We start from the raw sequence: 20603 nt of genomic DNA on the forward strand, positions 1-20603 counted from the left end.
GAATTTGCAGAGTCTCAATACCCAATACTATAGTTTTCAAGACACACAAAATTTTTAGGCAAAACAGCACCTTGAAACAATTTAATAATGTATTACATTATAGTAGCATCACAGAAGCAGTCAATAATGCCACTTTAGACAAAAATCAGTATTTCCATTATGCATTATGTGTATAAGAATTCATAGATCGGTAAAAGTCATTCTAAGAAAACTTGGCAAACACAGCTTTGGACTGGAATTGGCATTTCTTTGTCTACTTTTCCTTCCCCTAGATTCTTTGTTTTAAACTACAGTATTCATATTTTAAAATGTTTTAAATTATTTTAAGACGTTAATATAGCAGTTACATTTTTGAATAGTTATTTGAAAGTGACTAAGATAAAGTTTTAGAGAATCTATTATGGATAGGGTTGACTTACATTTTCACATTTTCTAAAAATCAGCTTTGGTTTTAGAACTGATTGTTTTTCATTTTGGGAAAACCTACCAGGTTTAATCAATTACTTTAAAAATAATTATCATATTTTGCAGTCTTTAAATAGGTGTTTTGATTCTTTACTCCCTACGGAAATTCAAATTTATTCAGTTGAAGTCACATTTTAAAATTCTACGTTCCTGCTGAATTCTAACCTTCTAATGTTGCCTTCTAAGCAAATTAAAGGCTGCCTTATACTGAATGAGGTAGAGAACAAATACTTGGCTGAATGAGGTACTGCAAAAGACTGCATGCACTTTGAAGAAAGACTTGAGTTATTGTCATAGGATTTCCATTCTCTTTAGCTTTTTCTTAAACATATGACAAAATACCTACACAAAGAGTCGTATTTGAATTAATATAGTATATTTATTTTTCAGACTGACATTCATCTTAAATATGCCAGTATGTGATTTAATCCACAGGTACCTGATGAACACATTATTGTCAGATTGGTTACAGATGCTAAACGCTATCTGAAGGTCATTCCTAGTCATTTATACGTGTCAGGGTAAAAGTGAAGCGATTTGAAGTATAAAAATACCTTTGAAATAATTTATCAATGTATTAGATAAGCTCAGTTTCAGAATGATAAACAAAAACTGTTAGACCAAATAACGTGGTTAATTAACAGTGGTACGATTTCTAGCCCGAGGGTTTAAAATGGAGTTAAAGTAAGTGTCTTTAAACTGAACTCAAAGAATGCAAAAGCGGCAAGTTCAGAAAAGCCAAGAACAGGACCTGTAGTCCATTTTAAGCCATAAATATTACACAAAATATGCCTCTAACTGAAACTGAGAGGTATAAAAACATATTTCACTCTTCGTAAAGAACTTTGTGAGGAAATATAACTCCGTGATTGTATAGACACTTTCCTCATGACTTTGACATTCACAAACAGTAGATTGCGCTGCAGTTTGTAAACATTTTACGTTGCATAAACTGCTCCTTGATTTTCAAATGTAGTATAATACTGTCTACTAAAATTCCTTCTTGTTTCAACTAAGTACTCTTACATATATTAGTTTATAATAATGTTTGTTATTATTTTTAAAGTGTTCTCCATTCAAGGAAAAGAAGTAAATTCCTATGTCAGATGGTTGAAGACTAGCTATTAGCCAGAGAGGTCTAGATGGTAAAATCCATCTTCTAGCCTCAAATAAGCTCCATGAACATAGAGGAATGCCAGGTGTCACACAGCTTTCCTTCACTCGAATTCATTCTTGACTAGAGCCTGTATGCCTGTTCCAGGGACATTTAAACTCTTAAAGGATTTCTTCTGATCTTTACTAAATACATTAAGGAGAATGCCAACCAGTGCCCTTTTGTGTACTGGGACATGTAGTCATGTGATTAAAACAGGGAACATGAACTCTGACTTTAAAATGTATTGTAGATATAAATGCTCTCAGCTAGAAAAGGTTTTCCACATCCACAGTCATGATGGCAGCCTTTCATTCCTCAGAAATAATCCCTTTTCAGGTCGTCAAAAAAGAGTACAACTGCCACAGCTCATGAGGTAGTATCTTCATGAGCCCAGAGCACATACAAATCCTAAGGGAACTACCGTAGTACAGTGCTCATTCTTGGCACCAGAACAAATGAAACATATTCTATCCTGCACACACCTGCCAGAGCAGGCCACTTTCCTCTTCTGGGAGATTTAAAAAGCTCCCCAAAATGTTATTACTCCCATCCCCAATACACAGAAAAAGGGGGAAAGGCTGTTTCCAGTGCTCCACCTTTAAACAACTGTAAATGTCAGTACTCACAGTGGCATATTACAAAGTAATAGACCGCGCACTTGAGGGCAAACCACATATTGAGCTAATGAAGAGCTCACTGTGATTAGGATTCGATCAAACATAACAGCAGAACATAAGGAAATTTTATCTGAATTCCGTAATGAATATACAGGCTGTACTAACATTAAAAAAGCATGGCAGCCTATCCCAAACCAGCAAGAACAGTTGTGTGCATACAGTGGGTCTTTGTGTGTTTGAACTCCCATCACATAAGGGCAAACTCGATATGCATGCTAACGTCCTATAATTATCAAATTTAAAAAATGCTAAAGGATGCCAGAGTGAACATGAGGGAAAGACCCACTCTCATTTAACTTTTTACAGATAAATTTAAACTATAAATTAGAAACACAAATAAATTTAAACTATAAATTAGAAACACAAATAAATTTAAACTATAAATTAGAAACACAAATAAACATAAGTGGCTCTAACATTCAAATGAAGGAAATGAATTGTGTAGGATATTAACCCCTTAAATGTTTTGTTTTTTTTTAAATTTCTTGACCCGCTCTTAGATGATGGTGATGTTTATCTCCCTGTTCTCGGCAGCCCGAAAAGAATGGCATGCAGCCTCTCCTGCTTCTCCTGCCGCCTCTCCTGTACCAACAGCTTCTCCACCCAAGCCTGGGTGCTCCTGGGGAGTCCTGCATTAGAGGAAGCAGCTGCTGGATCTGCTGTGCAGTGGGGTTGTCATGGGGGAGAACCCTCCCTGTCCTCTCCCGGTGCAGCCTCCATGCTATCAGTGAGGCTCAGCTCACTAAGATCTTCAGAGAGAGGGAGGGGGGTGGGAATCTGAGCACAGTGCGAGCCTCCCCTGCTCCTGCCTGCCCACCCCGCCTGAGGGCTCTACTCACCACCCTGCTTGTCCGCACACCCAAGCTCCTGTGGGACTGGGGCTCAGGTACTGGTCTGGCTGCTGCTGCAGACTCGGAGCCTCTTGGCTCTTCAGCTCCACCTGCCGGAAGACCCTGGGCATGAGGACATGTGGTGGCTGGCTTCCAGATTCCTGGCCCATTAATAGGGTAGCGAGGGCACTGTGGGGCTCTGTGGCCTGCCCAGGCCCCTGGCCCCTTGCTCCAGGCCTAAGAGACTGGCTCCCTTGCCTAGAACCCCATGCCTCCTTCCCTAGCATCAAATCTCACGTCCTTTTTCCCAGCATTTAAACTGTAGGCCACAGACTGGTGGAAAAGCAGGCGGAGCCAACCACCATCTGCTAAGTGTGCTACATGCCTAATGTTTCCACGTATTATCTCATTTAATCCTCAGCACCTCTGCAAGGAAAAGGCTAACTTCCTTTTGAAGTTAAAGAAACAGAGACTTAGAGATGCAAAGTAGTTGAATTATGACCAGTGGAACCGAGGCCGGAATCCAGTTTGAATCTAAGAAGTCTTTTTTGTTTTTCTGTTTTGTTTTGTTTTGAAAGAGTGTCACTCTTTTTCCCAGGCTGCAGTGCAGTGGTGCAGTCTCAGCTCACTGCAACCTTCACCTCCCGGGCTCAAGTGATTCTCGTGTCTCAGCCTCCCGAGTAGCTGGGATTACAGGCATGCACCACCAGGCCCAGCTAATTATTATTATTATTATTATTATTATTTTTTTTTTTTTTTTTTGAGACGGAGTCTCGCTCAGTCGCCCAGGCTGGAGTGCAGTGGCGCGATCTCGGCTCACTGCAAGCTCTGCCTCCCGGGTTCACGCCATTCTCCTGCCTCAGCCTCCCGAGTAGCTGGGACTACAGGCGCCCGCTACCACGCCCGGCTAATTTTTTGTATTTTTAGTAGAGACGGGGTTTCACCGTGTTAGCCAGGATGGTCTCGATCTCCTGACCTTGTGATCCGCCCGCCTCGGCCTCCCAAAGTGCTGGGATTACAGGCGTGAGCCACCGCGCCCGGCCTATTATTATTATTTTTAATTTTAGTAGAGAGGAGCTTTCACCATGTTGGCCATGTTGGTCTCAAACTCCTGACCTCAAGTGATTGTCCTGCCTCAGACTCCCAAAGTGCTGGGATTGCAGGCGTGAGCCACCACACCCGACATAAGGAGCCTCTTATACCACTGTCTCTTCCTCTGTGATTGGGGGGCTCCATGCCTCTAGCTGGGATGATGATGTCCAGACCTGGGAGGACCCCAGGGCTACCCACCTCTAAAAGTCAGAGGGCAGGAAGCAAGAAACAGTCATAGGACTGCCCCGGAGGGTGCTGGGGTCACCTGTCCCCAGGCTGCAGCTGCCTGTGGCCTGGCACCTCCCCTCCCCAGAGGCTGGTGCCCGCCTCCCACATCTTCTTGGATGGGTCGGAGGTTACAGTCTCTTTCAGCTCACCCGACTTCTTCAGCTCCTTTACTTGCTGCTCCGGCTGCAGTGTGCTCTTGTTCTCGTTGTTCTGGACAGAGAGAAGCAATCAGTGGCCACCCACTAAAACTGGGGACCCCAGAACTTAGTGTCTGCCTCCCATGGCACCGGGAAGGGTGGAGGCAGGTTAGAAAAATATCCCCTCTCTCCCACAGCCATCAGAGCAGGGCTCTGGCTCACAGATGCCTTTAGAAGTACCATTTCATGTGAAGGCTACAATGCCCCATTTTACAGGTGGGGAAACAAAGGCCTTGAGGGCTAGGGAAGAGGGCAGCCTCCCCAGGTGGGGCAACGCACCAGCTCCTCGAAGCCGCTGCGTGGCTCGGCCCGCTGCTCGTAGAGGGCTTCCCACCCCAGCTCCAGCATCCTCTCCAGCTCCCGCAGCCTCTCCTGCTCCTCCTGCTGCCTCTCCTGTTCTAACAGCTTCTCCACCTCTTCCAGCAGCCTCTCCTGCCCTGGCAGCTTCTGTTCACACAGCCTCTCCTCCTGTTCACGTAGCCTCTCCTCCTGTTCACACAGCCTCTCCTCCTGTTCATGTAGCCTCTCCTCCTGTTCACGTAGCCTCTCCTCCTGTTCACGTAGCCTCTCCTCCTGTTCACGTAGCCTCTCCTCCTGTTCACGTAGCCTCTCCTCCTGTTCACGTAGCCTCTCCTCCTGTCTCCTGTTCAGGAGACTCAACATCTGATTGTTTTCCACCTCAGCCTGGAGCTGTCTTCCCACACTCTCTAGCTCCTTCCGTAGGTGGTTGGTCTCATCTTGTAGCTGCTCCACCTTAGATGGCCCTGCTGGGGGCTCTGGGGCCAGGGGTTCAGCTGAGAAAGGAAGTAGACAATAAGGGCCTCTGGATTCTCAAAAAAAAAAAAAAAAAAAAAAAAAATCCTCCCTTCGGTGCACAGCTCCTCCTCTCAGGCTTCCCAAACTTGGCCTCACTGCTAATGACTCCTCACACCCGGATGGTAGCCAATCTTCCAAGTCACTTTCAGATAGAGAGCACTGTGGGTGGCTGACAATGGGCACTCCTCCCTCTTTACTGATGAGGACACTGAGGCTCATGGAGATGACAAGACTTGTCCTCCCCTGGCACAGACCTCTTTCCCTCTGCCTCAAAGCCCTTCCATCCACCCACCTCCCTGGGGGCATTCTAAGTCACCCCCACAGCCCTCTAATGCCAGTCCTGCTGCCAGGTCATGCCAGCCCCATCTTACCCGTCTGGTTTTTGAGTTTGAACAAGCTCCTCCCAAGCTTCTGTACCCGAAGTATCTCATGCTTCTTCTCCTCCTTAGATGTGCAAACCTGCCCAAAGCAAAGGGGGAAAATGGCCCTGGAGGGAGGGGCTGGTGAACCTCTAGAGACAGAGTTTGAGAAAGGCCCACCCCCCTTCTGCCAGTTTGTGATTTGGAAACGTGCATTCATTCAACAAACATTTACTGAGCATTTACAGGCCAGGTACAGTTCTTCATAGCAGAGATATAAAACAGCAAAGGACAGACAGGAGCCCTTGGCCCTGAGGTTTCCATTCTAGGGGCCTTTAAATCTCTGACTTTCAGAGCTAACCGAGACCTTTGATACTCTCTACCTCCTCCAGAAACACGAGCATAAAGAGGAGAGATGGCTTGTCCAGACTCAAAAAGCAAATTAGGGACTGAGGCAGGACAGAAATATGGATCCCTGACAACCAGTCAGGCTAGTGCTTCCCGGAGAGGTGACAACCCCAGGGCATGTGTGGCAAGGACTAGAGCAGGGGTGTCTGGAGAAGAGAGAGTCAGCAAAGAGGGCAGTGCAGAAGAGCCATGCTGCATGTTCTGTGCTCTGGGGTCCCTCCAGGTGAGACCTGGGTGCCCAGCTCCCCATTTGCCCTTGGCATCAGGGGCCCCTAGCCCCTTTCTTCAGGGCCCCAAGATGAAACTGGAGTCCAGGATTGACCAGCTGTAATCAGGGGACCCCACTGGACTCTTACAAGTGAATTGATGTTTTCAGTGAGTTGACTGATTATTGCGGAGCTTGAATCCAGGGCCACTGCTAGTTCTTGGTACTGGCTCTGAGGTGCATGCAGAGAGAAGGAGTTGGAGGAAGATTGTGGGGAGGGGTAGAGAGAATAATCATTAGGGCTGGTGGGGGTGTGTGGGCTGCCTCAGCTGGCAGAGGGGCAACAAGCCCCTGCTGTGGGAGGAGGTTGGAGGGCTGGCCTGCAGGGTCACTGCATCTCGGCCCAGGGCCTCTGACCTCCAGATCCTCCAGGGTAGCAGAGGATGCACGGCCCTCCCCGTAGATACCTGTTGCTGACTGCAAGAGATGAGAGTGCACATGGAGATGTTCTGTCCCCCCTCACTGTCTAAGCCCTCTGACTTCCTTTCTTCCCCCATCAACTGGCAAAAGCTTCTTTTCTGCCTATCTTGGACCCTTTTTCCCATAACTCCTTTGTGCCAACTTCTCTCGTGGTTCTTATCTCCCCACCATCCCACCCTGGGGCCCTTTCAGTGACTCCTAAAGGGACAGCCTGATGGCAAGTGGCTCTTCTCATTGGCCTGGCTTCCCCTTGAGACTGGGGATGAGGAAAATCAAACAGCAACGACCATTTCCTCGGTGTCCTGGGTGTTTGCAGCAGGCCATGTACTAAGGATTCACATAAAAGCAACAATAACGAATCTCATTTAAACTTCACAAATGGAAGTCAAAAAATACCACCTCTATTATACAGATGTGAAAAGAGAGACCCAAAGACCTCAAGCAACTTGCCCTAAATCATATGCTAATCAATCCCAAATCAATCCTTAGCAGACGGAGAGGCAGGATTCAAATCCAGAATTCTTAACCAGTACCCAACAGTCCATCTACAATCTTAACAATTACCCTCTACTGCCCCTTGGGCCCCCTGTCCCCAGGACCCTGGCCCGCCGAGACTCACATCCCCAGGTGAGTGGTAACCACCAGAAGTGGCTGTGTCAGGGCTACTGCCATTGATTTTCTTTTTCCTGTTAGCTCCTGCTGGAATGCCAGGGCTCTTCCTCTGCCAATATGCTTTTAACTGTGGGAAAGAAGAGCAGTAACACTCATGAGAATGATCAGCCCCTACAGCCACATCCTCCTTTACAGTTTTGACAAAATACTCTTATATACCATCTGATGTAATGCCACCAACAACTGTACAAGGTGTTGTCACAATCACTTAGTGACTGAGAGGGATTGATATCATGGATAGAAAAAAAAAAAAAGAAAGATCAAAAAAGGCAATACTGGAACTTAAACTCAGTCCTCTGACTCCAAGCTCTGGGGTTTTGCCATGAATCAGCAGCTGCCAGGGACCAAAACCAGGGGCAGAGGTAGAAAAGTAAACATGAAGCAGGCAGGAACTGTAGGCCGTGTGGTTTAGAGTCACACATCCTCACAGGTCTGCTAGCGTGAAGAAGCGCACCAGTACCTCTCACACTTTCGTATCAATGTGTCCTCATGGCAGAAGGCAGCTTTTCTATTAAATCCGGGAATTTATCAGAAAGAGGACAACCCAAGCCTCATTTCAGAGCGAAGTCTGGTATACGCTTGGAAACCTATGTGTCTGTCATCCCTAAGTACATTAATGCATTTTCTCAAGAGAATCAAGGGAAAATGATGCTTCAGAAAGATGTCCCACATTTATCCTGTGGCACTCAAAGTACCCCAGGTTGAGACGATATGAGGAAGATTCAAGCTGTCAAGTTCAGTTTCCCAAGATCTATTCCACAGAAGATGAGCAAATCTCACTTCAGAGGCCACTGACTGAAGGGCAGTCTGGTCCCAGAACCGTGGAGAACTCAGAAAAAAATGTGAAAGTCTCTCTGGAAAGTAGAAGCCTGGGAAAAAACCAAACCAAACCCATTCTTCCATTGCCACCCAGAGATACTGTGAACATTTTGAGCTCACAGGGGAAGTGTAGGCTTTTCCCACTGTCAATGTCTATGTTAAGGGAGTAAGGCAGCCTGAAACCTCTTGCTCCTAGGTCCCATAGTCTCCACTCCCCTTCCAGCTGGAAATTTGTGCTGCAAACAGAGGAACCAGAAATGGGGTGAGAAAACTTAGGGGACTGGGTTGTAAGATCAAAGGCCGGTCTTGCAGCAGTAATGACAGTTCCTAGGGGCACTGTGACATCATTGCATTCCACTCCTCCCAGGGGAGGGGACCACATCAGCGCGATGCCCGAGTCGCTGCTCCACGATGGGGGAGGGAAACACACGGTTTCGAGCCACGTCCCCAGAGACGCCAGCCCAAGAAGCCTAGGGAGGTCGAGCTTGGGGCAGCAGGAGGGGAGGGCAGAGTCTGCAGTAGGGAGCCCCGGGAGTCACCAGCCCAAAGCCACCCAGGGATGACTGGTGAGGGCAGGGCCTGGGGCTGGGGGATCCAGGTCCTGGGAGACGCAAGCCCAAAGAGCCCAGGGAGGTTGGGCTTGGGGTGGCAGGAGGTGAGGGCTGATTATGGAGCAGGGAGCCCCAGGAGTCACCTGCCCAAAGTCACCCTGGGGTGATTGGCAAGGGCAGGGACTGGGCTGCTTGCTGAAGGCGTGGGGCTGACTGACTAGGGTTTGGTTGGGGGAGCCCAGAGGGGCTGGGGTTGGGGGGCCCCATCTGGTATGCCTCAGGAGTGGTATGGACTCTGGCACCGGTCTTGTCATCGGAGGGGATCTGTGGCTGGGTTGGGGGCCATGACCTGGTGTGTTTTACCTTTTTCTTGGCTGCGGCCAATTTCCCCTGTTGTGTTTTTTCTGACATCGCGGGGTGGGGAGGGAGGCGGGGTTGGGGCCACATCAGCGAAATACCAGTGAGCACTGCTCAATGCCTCCAGTCACCTACCAGGCAGCTGTGCAACTGAGCCACAGGTGGCGTAACCAGGGCACCAATGGAACGCAGAATAGGGGCGTGGCCTTAATGCTCCAAGCCCATTGGTCAGTGAGAAAGATGAAAGGGAAAGGAGGTGTGGCCAGGCAGCAGCATGTCCAGAGGGACCTGTGGCATCATAAGGAAAGCTGCCCATGCAACTGCTGTCCCCGCCCACTAAGAGGGGAGGGGCCGCCCACTCTGGGAGAGGGGAGGGGCTGGCTTTTCCTTTAAAAGCTTTAAAACTGTAAAAAATAAACTTTAAAAAATATATGTGTGTATACTTTATATATGTGTGTCTGTGTGTATCTATGTGTTCCTCCAGAGCTGTCTTCATTATCCAGCTTCTATGCAAAGTCTATGATTTTGGCCTATATTTTTCATCTTCAAATGGAGCACAAGAATTACAAGTATTACCTTAACTGAGATATAGATCCTATAAAAATGGAAAATCCATAGCATTCTTGATGATTAATGAAGCCGACTATAGTATCCGACATTCCAATAACAGAAAATAATCACAATGATTTCTCTTTTTTGGAAAAATGTTTGTCTTATTCTCCTACATTATTGTTAAGATTTCTTTTAAAAACAAGAAACATGTCTAATATCTTTAAAAACACAAAGCTTTTGGGCCAGGTGCGGTGGCTCACCCCTGTAATGCCATCACTTTGGGAGGTCAAGGTGGGTGGATCGCCTGACGTCAGGAGTTCGAGACCAGCCTGGCCAACATGAAGAAACCCTGTCTCTACTAAAAATACAAAAACTAGCCAGGTGTGGTGGTGGGTGCTTGTAATCCCAGCTATTTGGGAGGCTGAGGCAGGAGAATCACTTGAACCCAGGAGATGGAGGTTGCAGTGAGCCAAGCTCATGCCACTGCACTCCAGCCTGGGTGACAGAGCAAGACTCCATCTCAAAATAAATAAAATAAAATAAAATAAGATACAAAATAAGTAGGAACACAAAACTTCCAATTTAATAAGCACTTAAAGCTCTTTACTGGTTTAAAACAAATACAAGGCGCATTTTTCTAGAATCACCAGGCCTCTCTAAGCCTTGCAAATGAAACTGAATTTCTCACTTGATACCTGGCTATGACTTGCAATCATGAAAACCAAGAATTGTGTTATGTCACTGTGTACTGCTTGTTACCTGAAATCCACACTAGGCTGGGATCAAGGGTTGAATCTTTCATGATTTTCTCCATAACCTGTGTGCTTCTTATCCCAGACTGAACTAAGCTTTTCTCTAGAGTTCTACAATTCACACTTAATAGACAAGAGTGGTTCTCAAAATGTAGTCTATGGACTAGCAGCACCAGCAGCACCTGAGACCTTTTTATAAGTGCAAATTCGCAGGCCCCACCCTGGACCTGGTGAATCAGAACCCTGGAGTAGGGCTCAGCAATGTGTGCTGCAGTAATCCCTCCATGTGTTCAAGAACCTCTGGCATACAGCAGGTAGTAAAATGTGTTTCCTTCTGTAGGTCCAAAGCCAGGGTTACCATATGTTCTGCCTTGTTATGAAACAATGACATGCAATTAAAAGACAAGAATCTCCTTGCTACTCGCACCCTCCATCCAATGTGTTTTATTTGTATGAGTTCCATAAGAAAAACAAGCAGCAATCAGAGATTTAGTCTAAAAAGTATGTTTACAAGTGTCCGTTCTCATCCAGCCTGATCTCCTACAAAACCATTTACATCCTCTTACATCTCAAGTTTTAAAAAAGTATCTTCACAATGTAAGACTCAAGCACACTAGCAGTTCTATAATAAAACACCAAGTAGATCAGAATGTCCAACCTTACTAGAGAAGAAAAGTGGAATCATTGGCTATATTTTCAAATTGCATTCAACAGGAAATTTAAGTTTTGAATTTTTTTCACCTTCATATTTCCAAAGTAATAGAATTAAACCAGAATACGCCACTCTTTCAAAGCCTCTAGCCAGGCAAAGTTTTACTGTATTATTTCTTGCTTTCAATGGATATAAAGCAGATTCCTGGTAGGCACATTCTGTATACCTGCAAAGATGCAGAACTAAACAGTTCCATCTGTTCAATATTAAACCAAAAGTCCTGTAGACCTCGGATGGTGAGTGTAATACTTCAGCACTAGCCCAAAACCTCAAATATGAAAAGATACCAAGAACACCACTAGCAAACAAAACTAAACTCTTGGTCAGGAGCAGTAGCTGACACCTGTAATCCCAGCACTTTGGCAAGCCAAGGTGGGAGGATTACTTGAAATCAGGAATTCAAGACTAGTCTGGGCAGCATAGAGAATTCACATCTCCACAAAATTTTTTAAACATTAGCTGGGTGTGGTGGCACACAGCTGTAGTCCTAGCTACTTGGCAGGCTGAGGTGGGTAAATTGCTTGAGGCCAGGAGTTCAAGGCTGCAGTAGCTATGATTATGGCACTGCACTCCAGTCTGGGTGACAGAGCAAGACTTAGATAATTACATTTTCTCCTGCTCCTGTTTACACTAAAATCACAAAGTTAAAAGGCTTTCAAATTTGGCAGGATAAAAATTAAGTGAAGTGTGACTTTGGAGCTTGGCTAGTGAAAGAAAGAAAAAAAAGGAAGGAAGGAGGGAGGGAGGGAACAAAGAAAGAGAAAGAAAGGAAAGGAAGAAAGAGAGGGAAAGAAAGAAAGAGGAAAGAAAGAAGACAGAGAAAGAGGGATGGAGAGAAAAGAAAAGAAAGCAAGAATGGAAAGCAAGAAAGAAAAGGAAAGCAAGGAAGGAAGAAGAAGAAAGAAACAAGGAAAAGAAAAGGAAAGGAAAAAGAAGGAAGAAAAAACAAAATGACAAATTACTTACTGGGAGAAAGTTCTGTCACCTCAATGACAGATAAAAGGCTTGTAATCCTTAGCCTATAAAGAAATCTTTAAAATTACTGAGATAAAAAACAAATGATTTTCAACCGAAATGGGCAATGGAGAAACTGGCACTTCTCACAAGAATAAAAATGGCCAATGGCATATACAAAGATTCAAAAGCACAAGAAATCAAAGAAATGTCATGAAAACAATGAGATTTTCTGTATAAAGGCAGGAAAGATGACAAATGGAAAGGGGAACCTGGAGCTCTGTCCTTGTTGGTGGGAGTATAACCGGAGTCACTTTTCCTGGAGAATGATTTGAAAATTTCTATTAAAAACCCTAAAAATTATTTTCCTCCAGAAATTCTACTTCTATGAATTCAGTCTAAAAATGTTTGCTCGAGCCCACTAAAATGTATGTATAAGAAAATTCACCTCTGGGGTGGCAGTGATTAACTTAATATACATCCAGCTATTAAAAATGATGATGCCAGGATATATTTACTGCCACAGAAATATGCCCAAAATATAGTAAGTGACAAAAGACTACATATTGCGATTCTACTTTTTAAAAGGTTTATGTGCAGAAAAACATATAAAAAGCAACAAACCAGAATGTTTTGAGTGGCAAATTAAAGATTTTTCTTAATATTTGTCATCCAAATTATTACAAAAAGAATGATTTCCTTTATAATGAGGGAGAACTGTTATTTTCATTTTTTTATTTAAATTTCCTTTCTTTTTCTGATTTTTTTCTCCTGTATGTATCCCACGTAGGCTAGAATCCCTGCCTCTTGAGGTAAATCAGCCCATTTTTGGGAAGTGCACTACAGAAAGCTGCCCCAGCTTCCTTTTAAGAGATCTGGAGACATTTTTGTTTCAAATTGTTTTATTGTTCTCAGATTAGCCTAACTGGGAGGCACCCCCCAGTAGGGGCAGACTGACACCTCATACCGCCAGGTACTCCTCTGAGACAAAACTTCCAGAGGAACAATCAGGCAGCAGTATTTGCAGTTCACCAATATCCGCTGTTCTGCAGCCAACGCTGCTGACACCCAGGCAAACAGGGTCTGAAGTGGACCTCCAGTAAACTCCAACAGACCTGCAGCTGAGGGTCCTGACTGTTAGAAGGAAAACTAACAAACAGAAAGGACATCTACACCAAAAACCCATCTGTACGTCACCATGATCAAAGACCAAAGGTAGATAAAACCTCAAAGATGGGGAAAAAACAGAGCAGAAAAACCGGAAACTCCAAAAATCAGAGTGCCTCTTCTCCTCCAAAGGAACGCAGCTCCTCACCAGCAATGGAACAAAGCTGGGTGGAGAATGACTTTGACGAGGTGAGAGAGGAAGGCTTCAGAAGATCAAACTACTCCGAGCTAAATGAGGAAGTTCGAACCAATGGCAAAGAAGTTAAAAACTTTGAAAAAAAATTAGATGAATGGATAACTAGAATAACCAATGTAGAGAAGTCCTTAAAGGACCTGATGGAGCTGAAAACCATGGCATGAGAACTACGTGATGAATGCACAAGCCTCAGTAGCCAATTCAATCAACTGGAAGAAAGGGTATCAGTGACTGAAGATCAAATGAATGAAATGAAGTGAGAAGAAAAGTTTAGGGAAAAAAGAATAAAAAGAAATGAACAAAGCCTCCAAGAAATATGGGACTATGTGAAAAGACCAAATCTACATCTGATTGGTGTACCTGAAAGTGACGGGGAGAATGGAAGCAAGTTGGAAAACACTCTGCAGGATATTATCAAGGAGAACTTCCCCAATCTAGCAAGGCAGGCTAACATTCAAATACAGGAAATACAGAGGATGCCACAAAGATACTCCTCAAGAAGAGCAATTCCAAGACACATAATTGTCAGATTCACCAAAGTTAAAATGAAGGAAAAAATATTAAGGGCAGCCAGAGAGAAAGGTCAGGTTACCCACAAAGGGAAGCCCATCAGACTAACAGCTGATCCCTCTGCAGAAACTCTACAAGCCAGAAGTGAGTGGGGGCCAATATTCAACGTTCTTAAAGAAAAGAATTTTCAACCCAGAATTTCATATCCAGCCAAATTAAGCTTCATACATGAAGGAGAAATAAAATACTTTACAGACAAGCAAATGCTGAGAGATTCTGTCACCACCAGGCCTGCCCTAAAAGAGCTCCTGAAGGAAGCACTCAACATAGAAAGGAACAACCGGTACCAGCCACTGCAAAAACATGCCAAATTGTAAAGACCATTGAGGCTAGGAAGAAACTGCATCAACTAATGGGCAAAATAACCAGCTAACATCATAATGACAGGATCAAATTCACACATAACAATATTAACCTTAAATGTAAATGGGCTAAATGCCCCAATTAAAAGACACAGACTGGCAAATTGGATAAAGAGTCAAGACCCATCAGTGTGCTGCATTCAGGAAACCCATCTAACATACAGAGACACACATAGGCTCAAAATAAAGGGATGGAGGAAGATCTACCAAACAAATGGAAAACAAGAAAAGGCAGGGGTTGCAATCCTAGTCTCTGATAAAACAGACTTTAAACCAACAAAGATCAAAAGAGACAAAGAAGGCCACTACATAATGGTAAAGGAATCAATTCAACAAGAAGAGCTAATTATCCTAAATATATATGCACCCAATACAGGAACACCCAGATTCATAAAGCAAGTCCTTAGAGACCTACAAAGAGACTTAGACCCCCATACAATAATAATGGGAGACTTTAACACCCCACAGTCAACATTAGACAGATCAATGAGACACAAAGTTAACAAGGATATCCAGGAACTGAACTCAGCTCTGCACCAAGCAGACCTAATAGACATCTACAGAACTCTCCACCCCAAATCAACAGAATATACATTCTTTTCAGCACCACACGTACTCCAAAGTTGACCACATAGTTGGAAGTAAAGCACTCCTCAGCAAATGTAAAAGAATAGAAATTGTAACAAACTGTCTCTCAGACCACAGTGCAATCAAACTAGAACTCAGGATTAAGAAACTCACTCAAAACCACTCAACTACATGGAAACTGAACAACCTCCTCCTGAATGACTACTGGGTACATAACGAAATGAAGGCAGAAATAAAGATGTTCTTTGAAACCAACAAGAACAAAGACACAACATACCAGAATCTCTGGGACACATTCAAAGCAGTGTGTAGAGGGAAATTTATAGCACTAAATGCCCACAAGAGAAAGCAGGAAAGATCTAAAATTGACACCCTAACATCACAATTAAAAGAACTAGAGAAGCAAGAGCAAACACATTCAAAAGCTAGCAGAAGTCAAGAAATAAGTAAGATCAGAGCAGAACTGAAGGAAATAGAGACACAAAAAAACCCTTCAAAAAATCAATGAATCCAGGAGCTGGTTTTTTGAAAAGATCAACAAAATTCATAGACCGCTAGCAAGACTAATAAAGAAGAAAAGAGAGAAGAATCAAATAGACGCAATAAAAAATGATAAAGGGGATATCACCACAGATCCCACAGAAATACAAACTACCATCAGAGAATACTATAAACACCTCTATGCAAATAAACTAGAAAACCTAGAAGAAATGGATAAATTCCTGGACACATACACCCTCCCAAGACTAAACCAGGAAGAAGTTGAATCTCTGAATAGACCAATAACAGGCTCTGAAATTGAGGCAATAATTAATAGCTTACCAACCAAAAAAAGTCCAGGACCAGACGGATTCAAAGCCGAATTCTACCTGAGGTACAAGGAGGAGCTAGTACCATTCCTTCTGAAACTATTCCAATCAATAGAAAAAGAGGGAATCCTCCCTAACTCATTTCATGAGGCCAGCATCATCCTGATACCAAAGCCTGGCAGAGACACAACAAAAAAAGAGAATTTTAGACCAATATCCTTGATGAACATTGATGCAAAAATCCTCAATAAAATACTGGCAAACTGAGTCCAGCAGCACATCAAAAAGCTTATCCACCATGATCAAGTGGGCTTAATCCCTGGGATGCAAGGCTGGTTCAACATACACAAATCAATAAACGTAATCCAGCATATAAACAGAACCAATGACAAAAACAACATGATTATCTCAATAGATGCAGAAAAGGTCTTTGAAAAAATTCAACAATGCTTCATGCTAAAAACTCTCAATAAATTAGGTATTGATGGGACGTATTTCAAAATAATAAGAGCTATCTATGACAAACCCACAACCAATATCATACTGAATGGGCAAAAACGGGAAGTATTCCCTGTGAAAACTGGCACAAGACAGGGATGCCCTCTCTCACCACTCCTATTCAACATAGTGTTAGAAGTTCTGGCCAGGGCAATCAGGCAGGAGAAGGAAATAAAGGGTATTCAATTAGGAAAAGAGGAAGTCAAATTGTCCCTGTTGGCAGATGACATGATTGTATATTTAGAAAACCCCATTGTCTCAGCCCCAAATCTCCTTAAGCTGATAGGCAACTTCAGCAAAGTCTCAGGATACAAAACCAATGTGCAAGAAACACAAGCATTCTTATACACCAATAAAAGACTAACAGAGAGCCAAATCATGAGTGAACTCCCATTCACAATTGCTTCAAAGAGAATAAAATGCCTAGGAATCCAACTTACAAGGGATGTGAAGGACCTCTTCAAGGAGAACTACAAACCACTGCTCAATGAAATAAAAGAGGATACAAACAAATGGAAGAACATTCCATGCTCATGGGTAAGAAGAATCAATATCGTGAAAATGGCCATACTGCCCAAGGTAATTTATAGATTCAATGCCATCCCCATCAAGCTACCAATAACTTTCTTCACCAAATTGGAAAAAACTACTTTAAAGTTCATATGGAACCAAAAAAGAGCCCGCATTGCCAAGTCAATCCTAAGCCAAAAGAACAAAGCTGGAGGCATCACGCTATGTGACTTCAAACTATACTACAAGGCTACAGTAACCAAAACAGCATGGTACTGGTACCAAAACAGAGATATAGACCAATGGAACAGAATGGAGCCCTCAGAAATAATGCCACTTATCTACAACTATCTGATCTTTGACAAACTTGACAAAAACAAGGAATGGGGAAAGGATTCCCTATTTAAGAAATGGTGCTGGGAAAACTGGCTAGCCATATGTAGAAAGCTGAAACTGGATCCCTTCCTTATACCTTAGACAAAAATTAATTCAAGTTGGATTAAAGACTTAAATGTTAGACCTAAAACCATAAAAACCCTAGAATAAAACCTAGGCAATACCATTCAGGACATAGGCATGGGCAAGGACTTCATGTCTAAAACACCAAAAGCACTGGCAACAAAAGACAAAATTGACAAATGGGATCTAATTAAACTAAAGAGCTTCTGCACAGCAAAAGAAACTACCATCAGAGTGAACAGGCAACCTACAAAATGGGAGAAAATTTTTGCAATCTACTCATCTGACAAAAGACTAATATCCAGAATCTACAAAGAACTCAAACAAATGTACAAGAAACAAACAAACAACCCCATCAACAAGTGGGCAAAGGATTTGAACAGACACTTCTCAAAAGAAGACATTTATGCAGCCAAAAGACACATGAAAAAATGCTCACCATCACTGGCCATCAGAGAAATGCAAATCAAAACCACAATGAGATACCATCTCACACCAGTTAGAATGGCAATCATTAAAAAGTCAGGAAACAACAGGTGCTGGAGAGGATTTGGAGAAATAGGAATGCTTTTACATTGTTGGTGGGGCTGTAAACTAGTTCAACCATTGTGGAAGTCAGTGTGGTGATTCCTCAGGGATCTAGAACTGGAAATACCATTTGACCCAGCAATCCCATTACTGGGTATATACCTAGAGGATTATAAAACATGCTGCTATAAAGACACATGCACACGTATGTTTATTGCAGCGCTATTCATGATAGCAAAGACTTGGAGCCAACCCAAATGTCCAACAATGATAGAGTGGATTAAGAAAATGTGGCACATACACACCATGGAATACTATGCAGCCATAAAAAATGATGAGTTCATGTCCTTTGTAGGGACATGGATGGAGTTAGAAAGCATCATTCTCAGCAAACTATCGCAAGGACAAAAAACCAAACACCGCATGTTCTCACTCATAGGTGGGAACTGAACAATGAGAACACATGGACACAGGAAAGGGAACATCACACACTGGGGCCTGTTGTGGGGTGGGGGGAGTGGGGAGGGATAGCATTAGGAGATATACCTAATTTTAAATGAAGAGTTAATGGGTGCAGCACATCAAAATGACACATGTATACATATGTAACAAACCTGCACGTTGTGCATATGTACCCTAAAACTTAAAGTATAATAAAAAATAAATTGTAAAAACTTGTGCAATAAAGTCAAACAGCACCCAAAGAAAATGTATACCATTACAGGTTTGTTTAAAAAGCAATTTAAATTACATTGATCCATTAAACTAGAAAAATCAAAATAAACAAAAAGGGGAAATAATTAAGACATAAGGAAAATGTGAAAAAAAAACTCACTAAATTTAAAAAATAAAACTAAAGGAGGATTCTTTCAAAAGACTAAGATAATAAAACAGTCACGCCTCTGATAAGTGATCAAGATAAAGAAACCTTTGAAGAGAAAAGGGCATATAGCCACATGTGAATACGATGCAAAAAGTGAAAACTTTACACATCTTTACAACACCTTACAAGTATGGGAGAAGTGTTCATTTCTTTTAAGAATCTACAGTTACGAAAACTAACTGAAGAAATGGAAAATCTGGAGACCAATACGCAGAAGAAGGAAAAAGACAAAGACTCATCCTCCAAATTGGACATTTATTTAAACCAGGGTTTGTCAGCCTCAGCAATATTGATATCTTGGGCCAGACAATTCTTTGTGAGGGTTCTCCTGGTGTGTTGTGGGACATTTAGTAACATCCCCTCTACCCACGGAATGCCAATAAGACCTCCCGACCGTGACCAGTTGTGACCACAAAAATGTCTCCAGATATTTCCAAATGTCCCATGGGAGGCAAAATATTCCTGCAGTTGAAAACTACTGTGTAAACTAGATCTACATCCTAGGTCTTAGAAAAAAGATGTAAAGCTTCCCGAGTTAGCCCTGCACACCGTTGATACTGAAATGAAATATGAAACTGAAAGGAAACAAACAAAACTATAATCTTATTTAATACAGAAATAAAAATGCAAAAATAAAATATTACCATAGCCATTCTAACAGTGTTTATTATAGGAATGCAAGGATGATTCAAAATTAGGAAAATTTCATCAGGTAATTCACAAATTATATTTCTCCATCGAATTGTAGGCACAATCATGAAAAACAAGGTAGCTCTATATGCATTAAGTCCACGTGATATTCAGTGAAAAACACAAGTTGCAGATGTCTTACAGAAAAAAACTGAACACTGAACACATATTTCCACCATCTCTCTTTGTCCTGAGGCTCCACTAGAAATACAGTGAAGAATAAACAATATATAAACACACAATTACAAAAAAAAGAAATGGGGTTACCCACAGAAGAGAATTCACCTCCATTAGAAAATGACAGTAAATGGAAAATGGTTAATTAATGGAGCAAAGCAAAGCAAAGTGGAGGTCAGAGGGATACCGATAACAAGGAAGCTAATTTGTCCCACAGCAACCTGGAAAGGTTCTAGACTCAGACACCAGGTACCCCCAAGAGTGGGACTGATAGGCAAGACTGAAAACAGAGATCAACCAAAAGCCTATATAGAGAACACATTTTCCAGGCCCTGAAACACACTGCTCTCCTCCATCTCCTTAAGCAGAACCCAAGCAAACATATCTACCTCAGACAAGAGAATGTAGATTTCACCTCCAGAGAAATGGAGTAGTTCCAGCCATCATTTATGATTGCACCGGGAGATAAGATAGGGGGGTAGAGGATGACAATTAGGAATCAGCATACATTCCCCCTAAAAGCTATCAGTTGGCAATCTTGGCCATGAAGAACTCCCAATTTTTTATTTTTATTTTTATTTTTATTTATTTATTTATTTATTTATTTATTTATTTATTTATGTTTTTGAGACAGGGTCTTGCTCTTTCACCCAGGCTGGAATGCAGGAATGCAGCAGGATGATCACAGCCCACTTCAGCCTCAACATCCCAGGCTCAAGTGATCCTCCTGCCTCAGCCTCCCAAGTGCTGGGACTATGGGTTGGTGTCACCACACCTGGCTATTTTTTAAATTTATTTTTTGTGAAGGTGGGGTCTCACTATGTTGCCCAAACTAGTCTTAAGCTCCTGGGCTCAAGTGAGCCTCCCACGTCAGTTTCCCAAAG

At 42.9% G+C, this 20603-nt stretch overlaps 1 protein-coding gene and 1 pseudogene across 1 annotated transcript in view; both read right to left on the minus strand.

Moving 5' to 3' along the window:
• Window positions 1-66: 66 nt before the first annotated feature.
• LOC749630 (golgin subfamily A member 6-like protein 9) overlaps window positions 67-20603 on the minus strand; it is a 42706-nt gene continuing 22169 nt past the window's right edge. Inside the window, 7 exon segments of the mRNA XM_063794281.1 lie at window positions 67-2927; window positions 3138-3182; window positions 3184-3238; window positions 4598-4658; window positions 4925-5439; window positions 5833-5920; window positions 7533-7652. Coding sequence (XP_063650351.1) covers window positions 2795-2927; window positions 3138-3182; window positions 3184-3238; window positions 4598-4658; window positions 4925-5439; window positions 5833-5920; window positions 7533-7652 — 1017 coding nt within the window. The 3' untranslated portion in view covers window positions 67-2794.
• LOC134808469 (uncharacterized) lies at window positions 7653-12867 on the minus strand (annotated as a pseudogene).

The sequence above is a fragment of the Pan troglodytes genome, chromosome 16 (assembly GCF_028858775.2).
Source record: "Pan troglodytes isolate AG18354 chromosome 16, NHGRI_mPanTro3-v2.0_pri, whole genome shotgun sequence".
NCBI lineage: Eukaryota > Metazoa > Chordata > Mammalia > Primates > Hominidae > Pan > Pan troglodytes.